The sequence below is a fragment of the Colletotrichum navitas genome, assembly GCF_030913465.1.
Source record: "Colletotrichum navitas strain CBS 125086 chromosome Unknown LY79scaffold_49, whole genome shotgun sequence".
In the NCBI taxonomy this organism is placed as follows: domain Eukaryota; kingdom Fungi; phylum Ascomycota; class Sordariomycetes; order Glomerellales; family Glomerellaceae; genus Colletotrichum; species Colletotrichum navitas.
In genome coordinates this window covers 212,129-233,928 of record NW_026850595.1, presented here as the reverse complement: position 1 = coordinate 233,928, position 21,800 = coordinate 212,129, and the positions used below count along the sequence as shown (strand labels likewise).

Below are 21,800 nucleotides of genomic sequence, written 5' to 3'. Positions count from 1 at the left end.
ATGAGGCTCACCATTCTAGCATTGCTTCTATGCCTTACTGTGGTTTTGGCCCAGGAGGCGATGCCCCGCCTGCGCTACAGGGCCGTATTCCAAGAGCAAGGGAAAAAGGGCAAGAAACCCTATCCCGTTAAGGGCGGCAAGGAAAAACTCGAGAAACAAATCGACGATATTCAAAGAAAGGTAGCCGCTGCCAACGAGTCAGTCGTGCCCTTCAAGGGCGGCAGTCTCAAAGGTCTCACTGGGCTGTTGAAAGTGAACCTGGCGGTCACCAACCTCGGCAAAACCATCGACACTACCACCGCCGTCGCAGACGCAACCAACGTCCTATCAGCGGCCGATTCGTGAGTTCGAAGCCTCTCAGCAACCACCAAGCGGCTTGTGCTGACACTCCCTCTCCAAAGGACGCAGGTTGGCATAAAATTCCTCGGTCTTCAGCCCGATATCAACAGCCTGCTCACCAACCTCAAATCCAAGCGCAGGGAATTTGACAAGGCCGGGTTTAAGATCCTTGACGTCAGAAGTCTTATCCGGGACTCTGTTACCATCCAGCAGGGCAAAGCCGATGACTTGGGTCGTTCTGTAAGCCGAGGGCCCCGGACGCAATTTCCCAGTACCGGGTACCTTTTTCTTTCTTTTCACTAACACGCCACAGTTTACCAAAACTCTCGACGCCCAGTTCCAGCCCATCGCAAAGCAAGTCAGCGCTCAGATCCAAGGCAACTTCAGCGACGTCATTGAGGCCTACAAAGGCCGCGGCGGCAAGATCAAGATCCCCCCCAAGCTCGTGCCGAAGCTCTCCCAGATCCTCGCGAAGTTGGCCAAGGCCCTGGGCCTCGGCAAGATGGACAAGGGTATGATGGTGGACAAGAACATGATGGTGCTGGTTGGGCTGGTGGCCCCCGAGACCGACGCCGCCACCCCCGAGCCTGACTCCGCCGCCGCCGCCGAGGCCGCCGCCATGACGGAGCTGCTCAACGCCGAGGCCGCGAGCGCCGAAATCGCCGCCGCCGACACGGCCGAGGCGAACGCCGCCGCCCAGGAGGCCCTCCTGGCGACGCCGGACGCGGAACTGATGAGCCTCGGCGAGAACGAGAACGATCTCCGCGGCATCTCGCCTGTTGTCCTGGACGTTTTACGCTCATTCGAAATCATCTAAGGAGCGGATGCAGGGCGGACGCAAGCGATGCTTTTTTTTTTTTTTCCCCTCTCTCTCTCCTCTTCTTTTTTCCTTTTCTTCTATCCACACGTACGCCCTCCTAGTTTTCTTCACTTTCGTCACAGGCTTGGCAATGGCAGCGCTGGCGGCATGGCGCAGTAATGAACGCAGTAATAACGAAGCGATGGAGCACATGATTCTTAGTCCATCGAGATTCCCCTTCAAGAAGCAGCGAATCAGAACTCCCATAATCTTGACTCCCGGCTTCGGATTCCGACGAGCCGTCGTGATGCAAAAAAAATGGTCTTGGTCAAATGCCCAAAGTGCCGAAAAGTGTCCCCCCTCCAAGTAGCCGGGACGAAGAAGAAAGAAAGGAGAAGTATAGAACAGGGAGCCCAGTCCCGATGGGCCACTGCTTCTTGGCAAACGTTAGCTATTCTAGACCAAAACATCGGCACGCGATGTCGTCGTCCTACAAGAAAGCGGGCCCGAGTCAGGCATCATGAGAGTTTACCCATCCAGGAACAAACTTCTTTTCGGTATGTAGGGAGTATCTCCGGCGGCCGACCAGCAACGATAGCCGGGGGGAGGGGGGGATGGTCTGCCCTCCTGTTTTGAGTTTTATCAACTCGACCTCGAATTTATACAACCCAGCCGGAGGACGGATGCAGCTCGTAGCTGGCCCATTTCTAGGTTCCCTAATCCCTTAGTTTGAGCCTCACTGCCTCTTCCCCACTCTCATTATCGTCCGAGGTTCGCCTCATTGGCGTTTTTCGCGAGCCGAGCTACTAACTTTATCCCGCCGTTGTTGCTCCCAGGGTGGTGCCGCGACGGCGTCACTGGTTTGGTTAGGTCATACCACACCTGCCATCCGCTCCGTCGGAAAGAGGCATGTCAGCAGCACGTCTTTAGACTTTCTTGGGGTTGACCCTTCTTCCTTTAAAATCCCGTTGCGAGGGGCAGAGATCTCAGTCATCAGTCCGACGTCTCCGGTGTCTGTTCGGCCAACGCCCTCACTTCACTTTACCAACGGCCGACCCACGCTTTGGAAATCCTTTGGGCAGAGGGGGGGAAGGGAAGGGTTTGCAAAGCGGAAGTTGAGGAAGCCGCGTCGATGCAAAAGGCCAAAACAGAGACGCCGGTGTCCTCGGCCAAGCGCGCCTCCATGTAAAACAGAACGCTGCAAAGTAACCTCTCCCACAACGGTAAGGCCTTATCGAAGCGAACAGCGGGAGGGACGGATCGAATCGGGCGTAGAAGATGGCGGGGGTGGGGCAGGACTCGGCAAGCCGTGGAACTATACGCAGGGGGGGTCGGGATTCGCCCTCGGCGGAACACAGCCTTGACAGCGCTGACGCCCCTCAGGCCCGGCTTCCGCGCCGGTCATGCGAGATGTCAAGGCCTCTCTACTACGCAAGTCGCGAACCAGGACGTTTTCGTTCCTGTCGATCGCCTCAGGAACGGCTAGCCTCGAAGAACTCTATCCCCTGTTGGGCCGTTGGGCCGCCAAGGCGGGGGGGGGGGGGGCATCGCAGTCATTGAGCCGGTCCAAAGCTCGTTCCGGGGCTATCGACAGTTGATAATCAAGGTTATGGGTGGAAAATGCTTATCCTTTTGAGTTCTCAACCGCCGGGGGGCGGGACGGTCGATATCACGCTGATGGTTGATAAGACTGAAGTTGCTATCCATAGGTTCTTGTCATGGGAAAAACGACAACGTTAATTGAGAACAGTAATTAATAAGTTGTCGTTCTCCACTCAGAGAAGGGGCATGCTAAAGTGTATGGTCTAGAATCACTAAATTGTTGAGCACTTGAATGTGACGCACCATATCGCCTCAGGACGTCTTGATAAACTGATAATGGATCCGGGGCAGGAGGCTCAAAGCTGAAGAATCGCATCATGACAGCTCCGATCGTTGAATTTGAAACCATTTTAACTCTCTCTGTACTCAAAGACGCCCCCCGAATTTTGATAGCAAAACCAGGTCCATCTACAAAAGGATTAACCATGTGGATATATCCTCTGTCGTCAATGGTCGACGTGTTTGGTGCCGCAATTCACGTTGGAAAACAAGCCGCATATATGCTTCAGAATGTGCAGTTTCGGCTATTGACTTGTGGCAGTGGGCGGTATTTGCGGCGCATTCCCGACTGGGGTTTGGCCTCTGCGCCTTCTTTATATAATTATTACGAGCGGTGTTCAACCGAAGAGCCATGCAAGACGCCGCGAGATATACTCTTCAAGGACTGCCAAACTGACTGTTAGTTGTTTGCGGGAGTGATAGGTACTAATATAGCGAGACAAAGAAGAAGGCCATGCCGGAAGTACCGTCACCCTTTCATGTGTTTCTAAAGACATTGTTCTATTGTATGTACCCAGTCTATCCGCCCCAGATTTTATGTGGTATCTCGATATCAATAGTTTCCATAACTCCATCTAGTATCGTTAACCCGTTACACCGTTCCCTTTTTTCCAAGCTTGTGAGACATTGAGCTGACGTATATACATCTAGCTGAATTTTCCCTCGCACACCGCCGTGCCTGAAGCGCCCTTACCGGTGCAGTATCCGGCGTAATCGCAGCTATCGAGGTGGAAGATGGTGCCAGCCTCGACCGTGTTGCCGAAGCACTTCATGATGTTGTCCTCCAACGTGGGAGTCATGTTGCCGGGGCCAGGTTTGTCACTTCCTCTGGTGTCGGCTGCGTACTGGAGGCAGGCCTGCGTCTGGATATCCTCGGCCGCAGGCGTTCCGTCGCTGTTGGTGCAGTGACACTTATCAAAAAAGTCGCAGGCGTTTGCACCCATGATGAGGGCGGAGAAAATGGATACGATGACGGAGGCCTTCATCTTCGTAGGAGTTTGTGTGGTTTGATGTGTGAAAATCGAAGAATGTGTTGTAAAGAGTGTAGTCTCAATGAGTGTGGGTATAACGATTGGCGGTGCTGGTGAATAGATGATGATTCGGTTTCAGGATGCTGGTGAGAAAGATAGAACAATGTGGTGTTAATCGTCGGATGTTATATGCATCATCCGTGAATGTCTGCAAGTTGTACGACTTTCCAAGTCATAACTCCTCTATAGTACAGTTGGGTAGGGAAGCCTCATCTTCGGCCTTCACCGTCTATTTCTCTTCGCTCAACTCTATTTCTGTTCATTCGAACATACCTTTCTGTTGGTATCGCAAGTCTTCTGACCTAAGTTGGAAGGATGATGCATAGTTGGAGTGTCGTGGTCGATGTCGATCACGCACGATGCATGAGAGCAACTGTCACGGGTTGCCTTGTTGAAAGATTACATAGGGTGGGTGACGGTAGACTGTATCAGAGACAATCTTGCTATCGGCGGCACCTGGCAATGCTTGACACTGTAACACGTCTCTTGCTATCGTGTTTCATTTCTATAGTGTGCACTACATCCTACTAGCATCATAAATAAAAGCTGGATACATGTATTTGTTGCGATGTTGACCATCGCCGGTAACTATCGTGGGCTGGTTGCTATCACCAATACCCTGGTGAAACCAACAGGATTATGTATAAGCGCACTCAATTTCTACTCAAAACATAGTAAGCGTAAGTACTTTGGATCTGATAACCTAAATCTAGGGATATACCTGACAGGTTCAGGCAATCGACCACGCTAACATATAGGATCTCGTAGAGTGCTCTTCGTCTCATCTTTCGACCGGGAACGCCGACTCCACTGCAACACCGTGCCCACTGGGATCGCCGTCTTTGCTCGGGGACCCCCAGACCCCACCGCTGCTTGATTCTTGGCGAGTGTTTCAGCATCTGTTCGTACAGCTATCAAGGGCAGACAGATTGTGATAATCTGACTGCGCCACCCACCAACGCCTCGATACATGTAAGTGAACCCTGTTTTGCATTATGCAGTCACATCAGCTAGCACGCTACCGGCTCGGTCGTGATATATTGAAGGAGGCTTAAGCTAGTGTGGCTCATGGGATGAGCCACGTCATGTGGGATGTCGCATGACCGACTTCGAGTTCCCTATTTCTATGGGCCCTGGCACATGGGCTCCTGTTTCTGACAACTGAAGCTTCTCTTCAACCTTCAGACCACCCACTGCTGTGTGCCCTAACCTGGGAGATAATACATCGCATCTATCCCGCCGCCTCGTCCGGCCCGTGCTGGGAACTCCAAACTGATGCTTTAGGGGAGCCAAAGGTACAAACGGAGCCAAGGAGGCTATGCAGAACTTCGTGATCGATTGAGTCAAGAAGCTTGTCAACAAGTATAGTGACTATCTGTTGAGCTGGCGTTGCCGTTGGTAGGGTCCCATCGGCCGCTCGGGCCAGAAGAACCAGTACGGGCCACTTCCGTGTACGGGCCAACACCATTAGACACAATAGCCCGATTTAAGAAGATCCGTATCCTGAGGCTGCTTATGTGGCATCGGCCTCATCGCGTGTTTTTGGCATCGTTCTGATCTCTATAACTTTGTGTCGTGCTAAAAACGACGCCGTTAGTCGCAGAGCAGCAACTAACGCCTTATATAGGACCTATAGGTCACAACACTTTGTCACTGCCTTTGATCATAGCTTCATTGATCAGGCGTCGCTGACAGAGTGCTTGGTAGAGTCTAGTGATTCAACCGGGTAATTGGATTGATCGGGGGTCCTGTTTGTTGCTGAACTGACCAATACCCAGACATTTTGGATTCTTCGTGTTCCCATATATATTATACCCAGATTCTCCAGAAGAGTCTATGTTTACCAGAAGAAGCTTCCTTACACTATTAGTTTCGTGACCGTTCAGACTGGGACCCTGCCTTGGGGAGCGGCGCTGCGTTGGTCCACTGTCTCAGCCCGGCTGCTGGTTTGTGAGGCTAGACTGTTAGCCCCAGAATGACCTGGCATATCCCATCCAGTGACAACTATATCGTTCTTGGCAAAGGCTGGTGGGTCAAGGCCATACTGGAGATGCTATTTGTGGAGTAAAAGAAGTGTGCATCAGTTTGCGAATAATATGGCGTTGGAACTCGGTGCAATAATAATTGGCAGTAGAGCTAAACCCAAACTTTTCCGGCAGAATTTCAGCAACAATACAAATCCGTACGGAGCTGTCAGAGGCCACGAAGGCATCAGAGTCATCGTGATCGCTACTGAAGGGTATTGCAACATTGGTTGGAATGACCATGTTGGCTTGCTCAACCCTCGTCGCCCTTCTAATTAGGTACGTATTGCTAAAGTCTAGGTAGTTAGCTCCACCGGTAGTTTTGACACAATCTTGCCGAGGGCGTTTGCGGGAAGTAAAAATGTAAACTGTACAATACTTAGTGTCATATTGCACTTACACCATTCAAGGACAAAGCGAGCAATCTAGGGCTTGTACGGAGTAGTTATCGCAAAAACGACGTTAGTCGCAGGCCGCAATTAGAGAAGTACATCACATTGTGGCAATACAACAATGTAGTTGGCTCAACATGTCCCAGCCCCAGCAAAGTCAGCTATGTCAGGAATAGGTCTACTACCATACTGGACGGGCTGAGTGTCCGAGTCAGGTAAACCCAGCTGGTCGAACGGGGCCAAAGCAATCTACTTTGTGCATCCCTGGGGGGGGATGCTGCTAACACACGACTCATGCATGTAGGATTCGTCCCATAACATCCGCTCCCACTCGGACCCGTAGTAAGTTACACCCTTGGTCTGACCGGTGTGGCCGGCATTTGGAAGCATGTATCGACCATTTTACCATGTTCTGAAGACAACTGGGTAGAAATCGCGCATAGAACACATACAAAGTCTAATAACAGAAAAGCAACTGAACGTTCTCCCTTACATAATGGCTCTATTGCCCCTTATTAGTACAATCTCAGTCTTCTTCACCAGACAACATTCACTCAAGTCTTACTCTAATATCTCACACTCTTTTACTCTCGCGCCAAATCACACTCGTTTTTCAAACCCTTAAATCATAATACAATAATCTTCAAAATGAAGACCTCCATCATCAAAGCCCTAATTGTCGCCCTTGTTGCTGGCGTCGAGGTTACCGAGGCGTGCGCGCCTTACCGCCGTTGCCGCTGCACTATGGCCGACGGCTCCATCAACAACACCATCACAGAGCAAGCGTGCACCAGAGAACTTGAGAACACCCGCGGCGCCAAAGGTTCCAATAGCAAGGCCTTCCAAATCAGCACGGGCGACAACGGCACAGAGTGGTGCAATTGGGGACACAGTGGCAAAACTACATTCTATATCGACAACTGCAAGTTTCGCGAATCCTGCGCCGCATGGGGTGCAACCGGCTCAGATTCTTGGTGCGTGGACAAAAAGAAGTATATGAAGTGGGCGCAAAAAAACTAGGGTTATGGTTACAAGGCTTATTTAGGCTTAGCTTAGAGTGTAAGAAGTGCAAGAGCTTTAGCTTATACTTAGTATAAGCTAAGCATATACCTATAGATATAGTGCTTACCCTCTATAACTATGGAGGACTTAGACCTAGGTCTTCTAACTAAGTCCGCTCTAGTTATAGAGTGTAAACTGGGATACCCCCCTATGAACTAAACACCCTGTATTAGTGATACGGTTAACTGTACGTATCAGTAGTAATTAACGAATATCTGGGGTAACGTTAGTGATCTCTTAAGGTTAAACAATAAGTTCTATCAAAAATTTTCTTACTTCCTAACTCTTATTAGTACCTCTATACAAAGTCACATCTACTTTAGAGAAGCTAGTACTTATGCTGCAAGCGAGGGACCGGAGCGATGAGTTCCTAACGCGATTCCTCTATACCTGGTACACCTCGAAACATAGCAAGCGACGTCGGCGGCGACCGACGGTTGCCTGGCGTAGCACCTGGCATGCTGATGGGGATCTTTCGCTAGCTTTACTAATCTGCGTCGAGTCCTTGGAAGGGTTTTTTCTGCTCTAGGATAATTGATAGCCGCTTCAATTATAGAGAAGTTAGTGTGAATTGAAGAAGAAGAAGAAGAAGAAGAAGAAGAAGAAGAAGAAGAAGAAGAAGAAGAAGGTGAAGAAGAGGAGGGGGAGGAGGATAAGAGCACGATCTGATAGGCTGCTCATCCATATCAGCGCCCTCGAGGCTCGAACCAGAAACTCCTATCGTCGAAGTATCGAACGTCTGGCGAATTCTCGCCCTAACCTTTCCAGTCTTAGATGTAGTGTTGGTGATTTGCGTGTAAAGTAGGCTGGTAGGGCTGCTGGCATACCTCAAGATAATGCCATGTCCTTTTTGTGACTAGTGCTGAGTCGCTATTGGTTGGCGTGTGCTATAAATGCACTAGGCTCCGCTAGCCCGACAAATGCAGATGTCGGTACCACTCCTAAGCAACAGCAGTGTTCATGGCGGCGTTAGCTCAATAGATGTGATTAAAGAGGTAAATCTCGGGTCGTTAAATCATGACTACATGTTGTCTAGTTTGCCGACCTCTCAGTGCAGTCCAGTGGCATTGGGCTGGCACTCCAGGGGTTCTCATAATGCTTTCAAGTCAAGAGCCTTCTATACTGCTAGTCAATATATGTTGAAGATATCATATTTCCCGGATTCAATTGTAATGCTGAGACTAGATGACAATGTAAGGAGGTGTGCCTACTCAGTTAGCAAGCTTACTGTAAGTTTCCTTGAAAAGAAGAAGAAGAAAAAAGAAGAAGAAAAAAAAAAAAACCCCGGAAAGAGGAAGAAATAGAAGGGTGAGAACTTAATGCAAGTATATTTGGACAACAAAAAAAGACAAAAGTATCTTGCCAAACGAACAGGACCCTTTTTTTGGTGACGAAGTGAAAGTACACCTAAGTCACTATATGTAGCTGGAGGCTAGTGGCAAAAATGCCATTCGATGTTGTAGGGTATAACTCCGAGTAGCAGCGGAGTATATCAGCTCGAAACAAAGTAAGCAACCAAGATCGACAACGCATGCCAACGCCGAACCAGCTTGGCACGATTCTTGTTTTTGTAGCGAAAACTGTCAAGCCGCCAAAATGGCCTTTGGCACAAATGCATGTAGGAATTTTCTAATACGGGAAAGATGAATAAACGAACATTTACGTTTCTACAACCCAGTCTTCTCTGAGCCTCGAGCATGGGAAGACTGGTAATGATGGAGGATTCAAAAAGGCCGAACTTCAGCGGATCTTTCGGGCCAGAACACTATTTGCGGTTAGCTTCATGCATGCCCCTCAGTAAGTGACACTATCCACATACAAGATAGGCGGGACTGAAGGGTTGAGGACAAGTACGGAGTAAGCCTTATGCCACAAAAATCGAAATAAAGTGACGGCAACCCTCTGCGAACCGGGCTTGAATAATACCACACAACAATTTATCGAACATCCTACTGTCAAACCACATAGAGCACGATGACTTCCCCGCAAGAACTCGACGAAACGTCTTTTGATTACATCATCGTGGGTGGTGGTACCGCTGGCCTGGTCTTGGCTTCTCGGCTCAGTGAAGATGACGACGTACGCGTACTGGTTGTAGAAGCTGGCGCGGACAAGAGCGCCGATCCCCTCGTCCTTACCCCCGGTCTCGTGGCTGGTCTGTACGGTAAGGAAGAGTATGACTGGAACTTCACTTCAGTCCCCCAGGTGAGCACGATAATCATTGCGAGTTGTCCGACAGGAGTGACTGACAGCCCACAAGCCCGGCCTGAACAACCGAAGAATAAATCAAGCCAGGGGTAAGATGCTCGGCGGCAGCTCTGCTTTAAATTTCATGATGGTGCTCTACCCCTCAAAGGGCATCTTGGATACCTGGGCCGCTCTCGGCAACGAAGGGTGGGACTTTGATACTCTGGCGCCGTACTTCCGCAAGTTCGGCACTGACCACCCGCCTCCCCAGTCTGCGAAGGACGCCGTCGGGCTGGCTTACCATGACGCGAAATTGAACGGAAAGGGGCCGGTCCACGTGTCTTACGGAGAGGGTTACAATACCATGAATGCGGCTTGGATGCGGACCTTTGATGAGCTCGGCCTCGGCATGACTGGCGATCCACGAAGCGGCAAGGCTTTCGGTGCTTTCCAAAACCCCTGCAGCATCGATCCGGAAACCAAGACTCGGAGTTTCTCCGCAACCGCATACTACACCCCGGAGGTCGCCAACAGACCCAATCTCGTGGTCCTGACTGAAACTCTGGTAAAGAAGGTCAATTTCAGCAACAGTGACGGCGACGTCTCGGCGACGGGAGTGCAGATTGTTACCAGAGACGGACAGGAGAAGACCGTGTCAGCTAGAGTCGAAGTTGTGCTTTCGGCCGGGACTTTCCACACAGCACAACTACTGGAGCTGTCTGGTGTCGGGCGCAGAGAGCTGCTCGAGAGCCACGGCATCCCCGTTGTGATCGACAACCCCAACGTGGGAGAGAACGTTCAAGACCACCCGATCGTCTGCCAGAGCTTCGAGGTCAACGACGGAGTGCCATCTGGCGACGTCCTACGAGATGGCAACGTGCTAAACACCGTTGTCGGTCAGTATCAGGCCACGCGCGAAGGACCTATGGGTCAGAGCACGATTAGCAGTGCCTACCTGCCAGTTGCCGATCACAATGGTCTCTTGTCAAAAGACGAGAAGAGATCCATTTTTGATGCCCACGAGACACAGTCAAGCAGCAGCACGTCTGAAAAGCTCATCCGATCTCTCATCGAGTCGTCCGACGAACCGAGCAGCCAGTATCTCCTCTTCCCATCGCAGATCACCATCAATGACCATCCGGCCAACGTGGCCGAGTACGTCATCCCCACTCGCCCAGAGAACTATATCACCATCATGACGATACTCAACCATCCGTTCTCCCGCGGCACAGTCCATATTACGAGCCCCGATGTTGCGGTATTGCCAGAGTGGGATCCAAAGTTCAACTCCAACCCCCTCGACCTGGAGCTTCTGGCTCGCAATGTGCAGTTCGTCGAGAAGATCGTCGGCACCGAGCCCTTCAGCTCGTTGTTGAAGCCCGGCGGCAAACGCCTACCAGACTTGAAAGGGGACGACCTGGAGGACGCCAAGGAGATTGTACGCCAGAGACAAATCTCCGTGTTCCACGTTTCAGGCAGCTGCGCGATGCTGCCGCGCGGAAAGGGCGGCGTCGTCGACGAGCGGCTTCGCGTACACGGCGTGAGGAATGTTCGCGTCGTCGATGCGAGTATTTTCCCGGTCGAGCCCCTGGGCAACATCCAGAGCACTGTATATGCGGTTGCGGAGAGGGCGGCGGATATGATCAAGGAGGATCGTAGGGCAGGAGAAGAGCCGAGCTGGGCCCCATAAAGCGACTGGAGACCATGCATTGACTCCTGAACGGGTCGATATTGAGGATGGCTGTGACTACGTCATACTATGCTATAATTAGATGACGAAGGAAGAATTTCGAGGACAGAAGAAATGCCGAAAAGACTCGCAAGCCTTGTTCGTGATTCGATTTTCGAGAGTTCCCAAGTAGCGGCGTCATCTAACCCAAGTCAACCAATGGCAAAGATATCGGAGGGGGTAGCTTGCCACACGTCGATCTGAAGCTCGCGGGCCCGCTTGGATCTGGATGTGACTGAAAAGAGGCCTGCCGCTGCCTTAGTGAGTGTGCGATGTTCAAAGTCACATAGGCGCTTCGATGGCGCACACCGGAGCTGTTGAATACACGTAGAAATCAAAAGAACCACGAACGTCGCGTTTGAACACCCACATCCCGCGACCGATGCTACTCTAACGACTGGGGCCGTGCCAAGGTTCGTCCGTTTGCCGACGAAAAGCTTGACACGTTGCGGGCAGCGCGTACGTCGTCCAAAGAAATTGGCAGCTGACTCGGCATAAACAAGCATGGTTGCCATGTTTCACCACCAGTGAACGAATGGGGCATGTATGCTGTTCTTCAACTCAGGCCATGTACGCCGAGTTCACCTCGCAGCGCTCGCTTCCTCTGTCGACGAGATGGTCGGAACAACGAGCATTGATGCATGGACGGGCACAGCCTCTGGCATCTTGGCAGACGCCATGTGGCTGTTTCTTGCGGCCCGATATAGTGGAAACCTTGTATATAGTATCTTTGGACTCGGTTGCGCACGCAATATCCGCACGGAATGGTCTCCGGCAGAGCCAGAGGAAGAGACGCTTAGGCCTTCCCGACGGCAGCCGATTGGTACCGAGTCCGCACATGGAACACGGGGCATAAGTCGATCAGCAACCCACCAAGCCCGTTGCAGGGGTTCCCATCCTGAGGTGGCACGGTGGCCTTTTGTACATACGTCCACGCTTCGTAGACTCGCCGGAAAGTTCCACATTGAGTGTCCATCCCGAGTGCGTAGTTGGCGCTGCAAGACTCACCCGCAGTGATTTATTGGAGCGTCTCCTGGTAGCTACCCGCTGTTTCTGTTGCTACTTTGATATGCATGTCCCTGGACGATGTACGTTTGCCCGGCCATCGATGTTACCTGCGGACAGGGGTGATGTTACCCCTTTCCTGAACCTGAATCCAGCTTAAGTGGGGGATGGTACGGTAAGTATGCCACCCTTTCCCGTTTCTGCCGACTCTTTGTTGTCTGACTTCCATATCGAGGCTCGCTACCGTGATACGAAGACCGACCCCGACCAAAAAGAGTCCGTATCGGTGGACGGCCCCAGCATATGGCCTTAGCAACTAGACGCGCGCGCATCCATCTACGCCGTGGGAGTTCTAGTTTATTGCGCTCGTCCTGTATTGGGTATTGGGCATGATACGCTCGCTGTGTATGTATGACTGTCTGTGGATAGACAATATTGTTCACCTACCTGAACGACACTACGGGGACCTCAGTTCCAATTCAACGCTCTGTAGTAGTATCCGCAAGTAGGCACGGATGCTCGTAAGCAAATGTAAGCAAGAAAACTACAGACTACCTGGCATAGACTCACATGATGGATGAATCAGAGATATCCCCAGGTTCAAGGCCTGGCAACGTATACCACAGTGCGGTGCAACAGTCGCTCTAATACAACAAGCGGATGCAACTCGGTGCTGGAGAGAGAGATTGATTTATCGTGTCATTATCAGTGGGGAGACCTGCGGAAGCGGGGCACCGGTATATCGTCTCCCCCCGTTCGGATGGTGATGCTCGGGACCAGAGAGTCATCCCTTTGAGTGAGCGAGCGTACGTGTACGAGGCGCTTATAGATGGTCATAGAAACGGCCGAGCCAACACCCGCCAAACAGTCGCCCAATCAAAAAATTTGCAACCTGGCAACATGGGACAGAAGGAGGCCCAGGCTGGACCTTTTTCTCCTGCGTTGCGACGAACTCGCACTCTGATCGGATGGGCCCTGACCCCGGCTCATTAGCGTCTTAATAGAGTCACATATATGATCCCTCTTCCGTTTACCCCTGAGTTGGTTATTCATGTACAGGGTTGCATGCATACAGCAGGTAGCAGGAGATAGATTAACAACATAACCAGAGGTTAACCCGGTACAACACCAGGTGGGTTCTCTACCCCTTGAGGGTGCCTCTCCTGGTGCTGTATACGACGATGGGGCGAGGGCAGTGCTCGCTCTGGTTAGGCGAGGACTGAGCACATCCCATGGATGTCGATGCGGTCCCTCATAAGCGCTCCAGCTGCCATCATGAAGGCGTAATCCCTCTCCCCCCCCCCCTCTCTCTCTCTCTTCACGCTGTTGAGGTCATTCGCTACTCCCGGCTTGTCTGCATTTGTTCGCTTTATATCCACACTCGTTCTCTGTGCGTTAGCCTGTCGTTCGTCAGGCTTGAGGTAATACCAGCTTCGCGTCAAGAAGCTCTCACTTTCGCTCTTTCGTGTTGTTTCCGCCGCCAGCTCGACCGAATCAACCGTATCACTCGTTTCATTGGAAAACCTCATCGTCACAACCGTCAACATGCGTTTCTCAGCTGCCACTTTGGCCGGGTTGTTGGCCATCGCCGACCACGCCTCGGCCGCGGGCCTACACGAGCTCGCCGTGAGGGCGGGTAAGAAGTATTTCGGTACCGCCACGGACAACCCGGAGCTCTCCGACTCGGCCTACACGGCCATCGTCAAGGACTCGGCCCTCTTTGGCCAAATTACGCCCGGTAACGGACAGAAGTGGGACTACGTCGAGGCCAACCAGGGCGTTTTCACGTACGGCTATGCCGATGTCGTGCCCAACTTCGTCAAGAAGAACGGCCAGATCCTGCGCTGCCACACGCTGCTCTACCGCGCCCAGACGCCCCAGTGGGTGACGAACGGCAAGTGGTCAAAGGCCCAGATGACGGCCGTCATAACGGCGCACATCAACAACGTCGTGGGCCACTACAAGGGCCAGTGCTACTCGTGGGACGTGGTCAACGAGGCCATCGACGACTCGGGCAACTACCGCCAGGACACGGCCTTTTACAAAGTCCTCGGCCTCGACTACATCCCCCTGGCCTTCAACTTGGCCCGCGCTGCCGACTCGGCTGCTAAGCTGTACTACAACGACTACAACATCGAGATCGGCAACTCGAAGCAGCAGAAGACGCTGGAGCTTGTCAAGTACGTGCAGCAGGCCGGCGCGCCCATCGACGGCGTCGGCTTGCAAGGCCACTTCATCGTCGGTAGCATGCCGAGCCAGGCCGAACTCGAGAGCGCCGCCAACCAGTTCACCGCCCTCGGCGTCGAGGTCGCCTACACCGAGTTCGACATCAAGTTCACCAGCCTGCCGTACAACGCCGCCGGCCTCGAATCCCAGGCCCAAGCCTACGTCAACGTCATCAAGGCCTGCCTCAACGTCGAGGGCTGCGTCGGCTGGACCATCTGGGACTGGACCGACAAGTACAGCTGGGTGCCCGGCACGTTCCCCGGCCAGGGCGGCGCGTGCCTCTGGGACAACGCCTTCAAGCCCAAGCCCGCCTACTACTCCGTGTCCTCCGCCCTCGCCGCCGCCGCCGCGACCCGTGCCCCCTCTTCCTCCTCCACTGCCCTGCCCACGACCACTTCCGCCGCCGTCGCCACGTCTCCGGCTAGCAGCGCTGCCGTTACTACCACCAAGGTTGCCACCAGCGCGGCAGCCGCTTCCGGCACCGAGGCCGCGTCCGTTGTCCTCCCCTCCAGCCAGGCCTCGAGCGGGACCGCTGTCCTCCCTACTGCCACCGCTGTTCCGTCTGGTGCCGTCACCCCGACGCCTTTCCTGCCTCCTAACCCCACGGCTCTTTTCCCTAACGGCACCGTGACCTTCACCCGCCCCGCCGGTCCCGCCTCCAGCGCCGCTGACGGTGTCTCCCCTGGTGTCTCCAGCGGTGCCGTTCCCAACGTCCCCGGTGGCGCCGCTTCCAGCGCACCCGCCGGCGCCGTTGGCGGCTCCGCGAGCGTCATGCCCACGCAGCCTGCCGACGCGAACCCCACCACTCCTATCGCCAACGGTGGCGGAGACGACGCGAGCCCGACCCCTTCGGCCGGAGGCGGCGCCGACGCCGCCGTCACTGCGCCGCCTAGCTACACCACCACCACCGTCTACGCGACCAACATCTACACCATCACCTCGTGCGCCGCCGACGTGCCCAACTGCCCGGGCAGGATCGGAAGCGCCATAACCGAGGTCATCACCATCACCACGACCGTCCCCTGCACGTCGACGGCGCCCACCGCCGGCGCTCCTCTCACCACGACCGCCGGCGCCGGCGTCTTCATGCCCGGACGCCCGTTCGGCAACGACACCATCCCGTTCGCCGTCGGACCCAAGCCGACCACGCTGACCTCCGTGACGCTCGGCACGGCCGCGCCCGCCGCGACGCCTTCGCGCGCACCTTGCAAGAAGCGCCGTCGTGCCAGGCGCCACGCCCTCATTGCCACTCACGAGGCTTAAGAAACCCTCTTGGGGCCTTGTGGGCCAAGCACCGCAGCATGCGGAGCTTCAGTGAGGGAGCGATGTGAATGGATTGTGTTTCGCGTGTTTTTACTTAGCCTCCAAGTTTCTTTACATACTATCTAGTCCGTTTGGCTAGTACATAATAAAATTTATAATGCCTTACCGATGAAGGTACATTTACTCACGCTATGAAGGACAGGAGTTGTCTCACTACTACTATGCATAAATTCCGTGCAGGCACTTGATGACTTTCGCTCATAATCCTCTTTCGTCCTAGACCATATAGAGTACGTGGATGGATACTCCGTATAGTCGCTCTAAATCCCCCAAAAATGGTCTAGCGCAGTTCACCCGGTACATTTGTAGGGGCACGGGTAGAATACCAGTGCAATTTGGTCGGCGGCCGGTGAGTTAAGCCTATTTTAGAAGGCACTGCCACCACCGCCACTGCCACTGCCTATGCCGCCACTGCCTACGTCCATAACCCGTGCAAAAAACGCCCTTTTTGCCGCAAATCCACTATCGCCAACAGACGCCTACGATGCCTAAGATTAAGCCCTTATATCCAACCTTTAAAGAGTAACAGCAACATATACAGATATACTATTATAATAAGGGTACTATACTTAAATTAGATAGATTACATAATATAATAAGTTTTTAAATTAATTATAGCTGTTGCCTCTATTTTGCCTTGACTATGAATTGCTTAAATCTAAAGAGTTTTTGACTTTATATAACTTTCTAAATCTTGGCCTTCTTATTAGTTAATCAGGTCGGAATATTGTTCTTGCTGACGCTGACATAATGTATTCCAAAATAGGCTTAACTCACCGGCCGCTGACCAAATTGCACCGGTATTCTACCCGTGCCCCATTTGTAGAGTCATGATATGTAACCCCTTATACTTGTACATAAAAGGTGACATCGTGGCTGTGTAGTGGAGACTTGGAGGGCGATAATATGCACGTCAAAGTGACGAACGCGTAACGGTCGTACGTCTTTGACGGTGTATTTCCCTCTGAGTTACAGTTACCACATAGACAGGGGCAAGCATGTTTACGAGCTCGCTCGTTGATCGTCTATATCTTTCACGTCGAGCTGCTATTGGCAATGTCCAGAATCAGCCCATCCTACCTCGAAAACCCCTTGACGTGTGCATTTTTGGTGTCTAGGGGTATACCGGTACTTTACCACGCGGGTCCCAAAAAAAGAAAAAAACAAGCAACCGACCGTTTTCACCTTCTTTTGGTGGTGGCAAAACCGGACGGTTTTATTGGAACCTGCGTGCCTATTCATCCCTCCATCTGAAAGTGTCTGTACCACATCGTACAAAACTGCCTCGGCCAGACGCCGTTGAACGATTAATAACGATCCGCGCGGTGAAGCCTCTTTTCAGACGGATGTAATCTCTCCGATACGGGGTGAGCGTTGGCCCGTGTCCGTCTCCCGTTTTTTAGACTTGGCTCCCCGGTCCGGATCGGTCACTCCGCTGATCGGGAGGCATCTAGACTCGGGGCCACGTCGAAGACCCTTGTTTTTCCGTCTATTTGCGGAGCGTAGAGAGCTGCCTCGTCCGATTTTTGTTGTTTGTTTGCATCTAACCCCCAGTCGATCCTTGTGAGTGGCCAGCCTAGACCGCAGGGCGTTTAGCCTTTTTGGACCCTCAATCTCCCCGAATACGCATGGCAGATAGACCCCGGAAGCAATGTCCGAGGGAAAAGAGCAACAAGGATAGATGGCCTCACACTGACAACCCCTTGGCCCAAACCCCCGCCTTCTCCTGAACAGCCTCGCCAGGAACGGTCACGACATCGCCGTCGACGAGGACGTAAATCCGTTTCTTCCGCTTGCAGGGTAACAAGGGCCTTGAGGCTTCGTCAGGGTGGAATAAGGATACCCCCAAGTCAACAGCCTCAACGAGTACGACCCCGTCGAGCACGAAGTCTTCTTCATCTGAGTGGGTAACTACTGAAGCGGTAGCAGGTCCTTCAAGCAGCCTAAGTCTTCCTGATCTTTGGCTACCATCTTCGTCAGCGACGTTCTGAGAAATCGGTTCTGATACCCACTTGCCCTTTGAAGGCTACACCAACTTGCGGGGGCCAGAGGGGGACGCTCTTCGGTCTATTTTGAATGACGATGATGGGGGCATTGCGGACCGAGCTCCTCTTTGGTGGGTGCGACACAGCCTATCCACACCGACATTTGAGAATGCGGCTCTCTACTTAGTGTGCGGAGAAGGGACTGTTGTCCTTTGAGCTTGGTTGGTAAACGCGATCAGACGATGGCAAACTCCCAGCCGTGGGGTGTCCCTGGCCTTGACAGTGAAAAGCGGCCCCCTTCATTGCTTCGCAGCGACGATAGGTCACCAGGTCGATGGCGTGATCGAGTTGACAACCATGCCTGTGTTTGACTGGTCGAGAAGCATAACAACACGTCCAAGGGTCCTCGTTCGTAACCGGACGAGCAACCTTTGCACCAAAGGTTGTCTTGGAAAAGCGAGGCGCTCTCACGAGTCTAATCCGAACCGGATAATCGCCATGCCATCGACGCCGAAACAGGCACACACAGACAACTCGGCGTTTAAATATAGCCGCTGTCAGACTATCCATGGGTAAACCGCGAGGATGGTCCCCCACGCGTCACACGGACCCTTATGATCGGCATGTCAACGGAGAGGAGGGCTCGTTTCGCGGCTACGGTATCCCTCCAGTGACGCTGTTGAAGGTTCTCGCGAACAGGCAGAGTCCCTCTGCAACGTCCCATGCTAACATATCAAAACAGTCAGCAACGTAGACATGGGACGAAAGGCTGTTCGTCCACCTGCGCATCCCGACGTCCGAGCCCGACGCCTATGCCCGACAGAGCTGGCGTTCTGCCATACAGCCATTCGTGTGTATGAGAACGGTAATCCTTCGGCCCCCCAAAGGACACCGGGCGGTGATGGAGAACAGGAGCGGAGCCGAGCGCCCGGTCTTCTCGCGCCTTGTTCGACCGAGTCCCGTCCCGGGAGCATGGGCCTCGGGATCGTCGGCGGGGTCACAGGTCAGATATCGACGTTCTCTCTGGACCAACCACGTCCGGCGCCGGGGAGAGAGTTTTGCAAAGATAGTTCAGAGTTCAGTGGTCTAGCTGGACAATCGCGGCAGGATAAGCTGTTGGCCCTCACTCTGATCGACCCGCTGTCATTCTCGCGAATCGCATAGCTTACCATTGTGACCACAGCGCGGGGACTGGAAACTCTGTGCACGGCTTTGGAGAGCATCGGAAAACGAAGAATAGGGAGGTGGAGGGAGGCGCTTGTTGAGTAAAGTTTGAGCTATCCGCTCGCCATGGCAATCACATCGCCCTACTGCCGCTGCCGCCGCCAAGGTTCCTCTTGGCGGGCGGCGACCCCTTCACTGTCCTCGAAATCCTTTCGCCTTCCCCCCCATGAGTGTTCTCCTTCTGCGGCGGACACCGGACTGCGCTTCGAAGTATCACTGCGCCGTATGACTCCCATGAGGCCGGGCCGTGGCCGAGGTTCTGGAGGTGGGGGGTTCCCCCCCCGGAGAGGCGACGGCGAACTTGTACGCGGGGAACTGGGACGTGCGCGGAGGCCGGGCACGCCGGCACAAAGGGTCTGCTTCAAAGATTAAGTTATGCCAAACGTCGACTGCACGCGAGTTGACAAGGGGGTGTTGGTTTATAATAATCAGAGTTTAGATATAAGCATGTCGAGGACACAGCGACCGGGCATTGGTCAATGTTATCTGGACATGAGAGAGCTTGTATCAAGGTGGGTTTGCTTGAATTCACAGTCGCAGTATTTCTAGCCAAGAAATACGAGCAAACGAGCAAGTCCGAGGTGCGGATGGATACATGCCGAGAGTTGTGAAGCTGGCGTTCACGAGGGGGGGGGAAGGGTGTCTAATTTGCTGACCAGTGTTGTTTTCCACTTCAAGCCACCGAACGAGTAAGCCCGGCGTCACTTTTACATAATATGGTTGACCAGGCAGACTTCGATTCCTATCAATTTCGATCAATAAGATTCTATTTACGGTTGTCTGGTCAATATGCACATTCGAAGCAGGTGTCCAACACTATGGTATCGGCTTTATGATGAACGCGTGCCAAAGGGGGGTTGTCAAAGTCCGGTCCAACCTGCAGCAGCAATAAACTATGGGCTGGGGGAAGATTTCGCGCCCCGGTTTCTCTCTTTTGTACAGATATTAATGAAACAAAGCTACTCCTCCCTTCAAAAAGAACGGGAGGGGGGGGGCCGCACTCATTTCAGACCGCCGAACTTGATGCACCTCTCGATCCACCCCGGGCGCGGAGCATCGGCCGCGGGGACCTGGTTCAGGGGCTGTGAGGCGCCGGCGCCCCAGGTGCGCCATGTGCTTTCGGTCCGGTCGGTGACCTCGGTCGGGGCCATGGAGACGCCGCGCTGAGCGAAGAGCGGCGCGGGCGGCTCCACCAGCCATGACTCCGGCTGGCCGGGCACCTGCAGGGGCCGGTTCTGGTACAGGGACAGGATGGAGTTGGTGTCGTCGCGGATCGACTGGCTGTCGGTGTCGTACCGGCTGGAGGAGGCGTACTGCGGGTTGTTGGAGTTGCCGGGTCCGGGGCTATCGACGCGGTCGGTGCTTCGGTAGGCGACAGGGACGGCAGGGACAGGCGGGGCGGTGGCATCGACGGAACGGGAGCCGGGACTGACACTGCGCGTGGAGTAGACGCTGCTGCGGCCGGCCAACGGGTTCAGCTTGAGCGGGTGGTGGCGGCGGATCCAGCTGGCGATGGAGTTGCGGACATTGGGCTGAGCGACGGGGGCGGGCTCAAGAATGGGCAGCTGGCGGGTCGGGTCGACGCGCTTCTCGTCGAGGTAGCCCTGAGGGGTGAGCGAGTTGCGGTCCGGGTTGCCGTAGTAGCCGCCATTCTCGGCGGCGTATGCCTGGTCCATAAGCTCGGCCATGATGCTCGAAGGGGCCCGACGGGCGGGAGCTGTCGGAGGCGAGAAGTTCATGGCCGGATCCCAGTAGAGGCCGTCAGGGGGCATGCCGCGCTCGTGCATTTGCCGGGCTCTCCGGCGTTTCCGGAAGCGGAGGAACCACCAGATGCTGACGCCGATGACGAGGCACAGGGCCGCGATGGCTGGATGGACCTGTCAGCAGATGCTACACGAGTACATCTCCCACGCGCGAATCGGTCATTACGCGGAGATTAGTTGATTAGAAAGAGAAAACGTACCAATAGTTCCGAACGCAATAGCGGTAGGCGTCCAGCCCACCTCGGTCGACCTGTCACGTCCGAGCCCGGCCTCGTTTTCTCCTCTACTAACATCGCTCGTTGATTGCGCACCAGAGCTAGCCGTGGTCTGGGGAAAGGCGGTAGGGGCCGGTTGCGACGCAACGGAAGATGGCTGCTCGCGCTGAGGTCTGCCTGGGCCATCGGTCTGCTGGGGCTCGCCCGAGGAACCGGTGGACGGGATGGTTGGCGTGGGATCGGCTGGGTTGAGGGCGGGCGGCGGCTGGGTTGGCGGTGCGTTTTGCGGGAACTGCGTTTTCGAGGGCGAGGGCGAGTCCTCCTCGTCAGATGAATCGTCGTCCGTGTGGTCGCCGTCTTTGTGGTCGCCGTCCGTGTGGTCGCCGCGGATCTCGATCTTCATATCATCCCTCCGATAGCGCGGTCGGCGGATGGCACGCCTATAGGTTCGCACTTTTAGTCCCAGATCCCGCCCCTTTGCTTCCGATTCTGACGACCTACCTCCTCAGCGTGTCCGACGGAGTAACCATGTTATGTTTTTGTCTTAGTTTGGGCCAAGAGGGGATCTGGTCTGGATCGACAAGTGAATCGATCTACAAAAGAGGGAGAGATTGC

The 21,800-nt window shown here is 53.9% G+C and overlaps 6 protein-coding genes across 6 annotated transcripts; 4 read left to right on the top strand and 2 right to left on the bottom strand.

Annotated features, from left to right (window-relative positions):
- Positions 1 to 1,156, top strand: LY79DRAFT_671414 (uncharacterized protein; the record flags this gene model as incomplete). Its single annotated transcript, XM_060563907.1, has 3 exons — positions 1 to 341; positions 402 to 579; positions 653 to 1,156. 3 exons carry the CDS (start codon positions 1 to 3, stop codon positions 1,154 to 1,156), a joined length of 1,023 nt encoding a protein of 340 aa, XP_060412039.1.
- A 2,510-nt stretch (positions 1,157 to 3,666) lies between these two features.
- On the bottom strand, positions 3,667 to 4,005 carry LY79DRAFT_519652 (uncharacterized protein; the record flags this gene model as incomplete). Its single annotated transcript, XM_060555162.1, has 1 exon — positions 3,667 to 4,005. The coding sequence occupies one exon, from the start codon at positions 4,003 to 4,005 to the stop codon at positions 3,667 to 3,669; it is 339 nt and encodes a 112-aa protein (XP_060412038.1).
- A 2,921-nt stretch (positions 4,006 to 6,926) lies between these two features.
- Positions 6,927 to 7,574, top strand: LY79DRAFT_560011 (uncharacterized protein). Its single transcript, XM_060558299.1, has one exon. The coding sequence runs from the start codon at positions 7,115 to 7,117 to the stop codon at positions 7,484 to 7,486; it is 372 nt and encodes a 123-aa protein (XP_060412037.1). The 5' UTR covers positions 6,927 to 7,114; the 3' UTR covers positions 7,487 to 7,574.
- A 1,126-nt stretch (positions 7,575 to 8,700) lies between these two features.
- On the top strand, positions 8,701 to 11,405 carry LY79DRAFT_591836 (GMC oxidoreductase; the record flags this gene model as incomplete). Its single annotated transcript, XM_060561337.1, has 4 exons — positions 8,701 to 8,757; positions 9,207 to 9,325; positions 9,595 to 9,733; positions 9,885 to 11,405. The coding sequence occupies 4 exons, from the start codon at positions 8,701 to 8,703 to the stop codon at positions 11,403 to 11,405; spliced, it is 1,836 nt and encodes a 611-aa protein (XP_060412036.1).
- Positions 11,406 to 13,531: 2,126 nt separating this feature from the next.
- On the top strand, positions 13,532 to 16,126 carry LY79DRAFT_559964 (family 10 glycosyl hydrolase). The gene has a single exon (XM_060558298.1). It carries the CDS (start codon positions 13,995 to 13,997, stop codon positions 15,936 to 15,938), a length of 1,944 nt encoding a protein of 647 aa, XP_060412035.1. The 5' UTR covers positions 13,532 to 13,994; the 3' UTR covers positions 15,939 to 16,126.
- A 3,856-nt stretch (positions 16,127 to 19,982) lies between these two features.
- LY79DRAFT_281238 (uncharacterized protein) lies at positions 19,983 to 21,800 on the bottom strand. Its single transcript, XM_060552117.1, has 3 exons — positions 21,687 to 21,800; positions 21,171 to 21,625; positions 19,983 to 21,074 (listed from the first exon to the last, which is right to left on the bottom strand). The coding sequence occupies exons 1-3, from the start codon at positions 21,713 to 21,715 to the stop codon at positions 20,209 to 20,211; spliced, it is 1,350 nt and encodes a 449-aa protein (XP_060412034.1). The 5' UTR covers positions 21,716 to 21,800; the 3' UTR covers positions 19,983 to 20,208.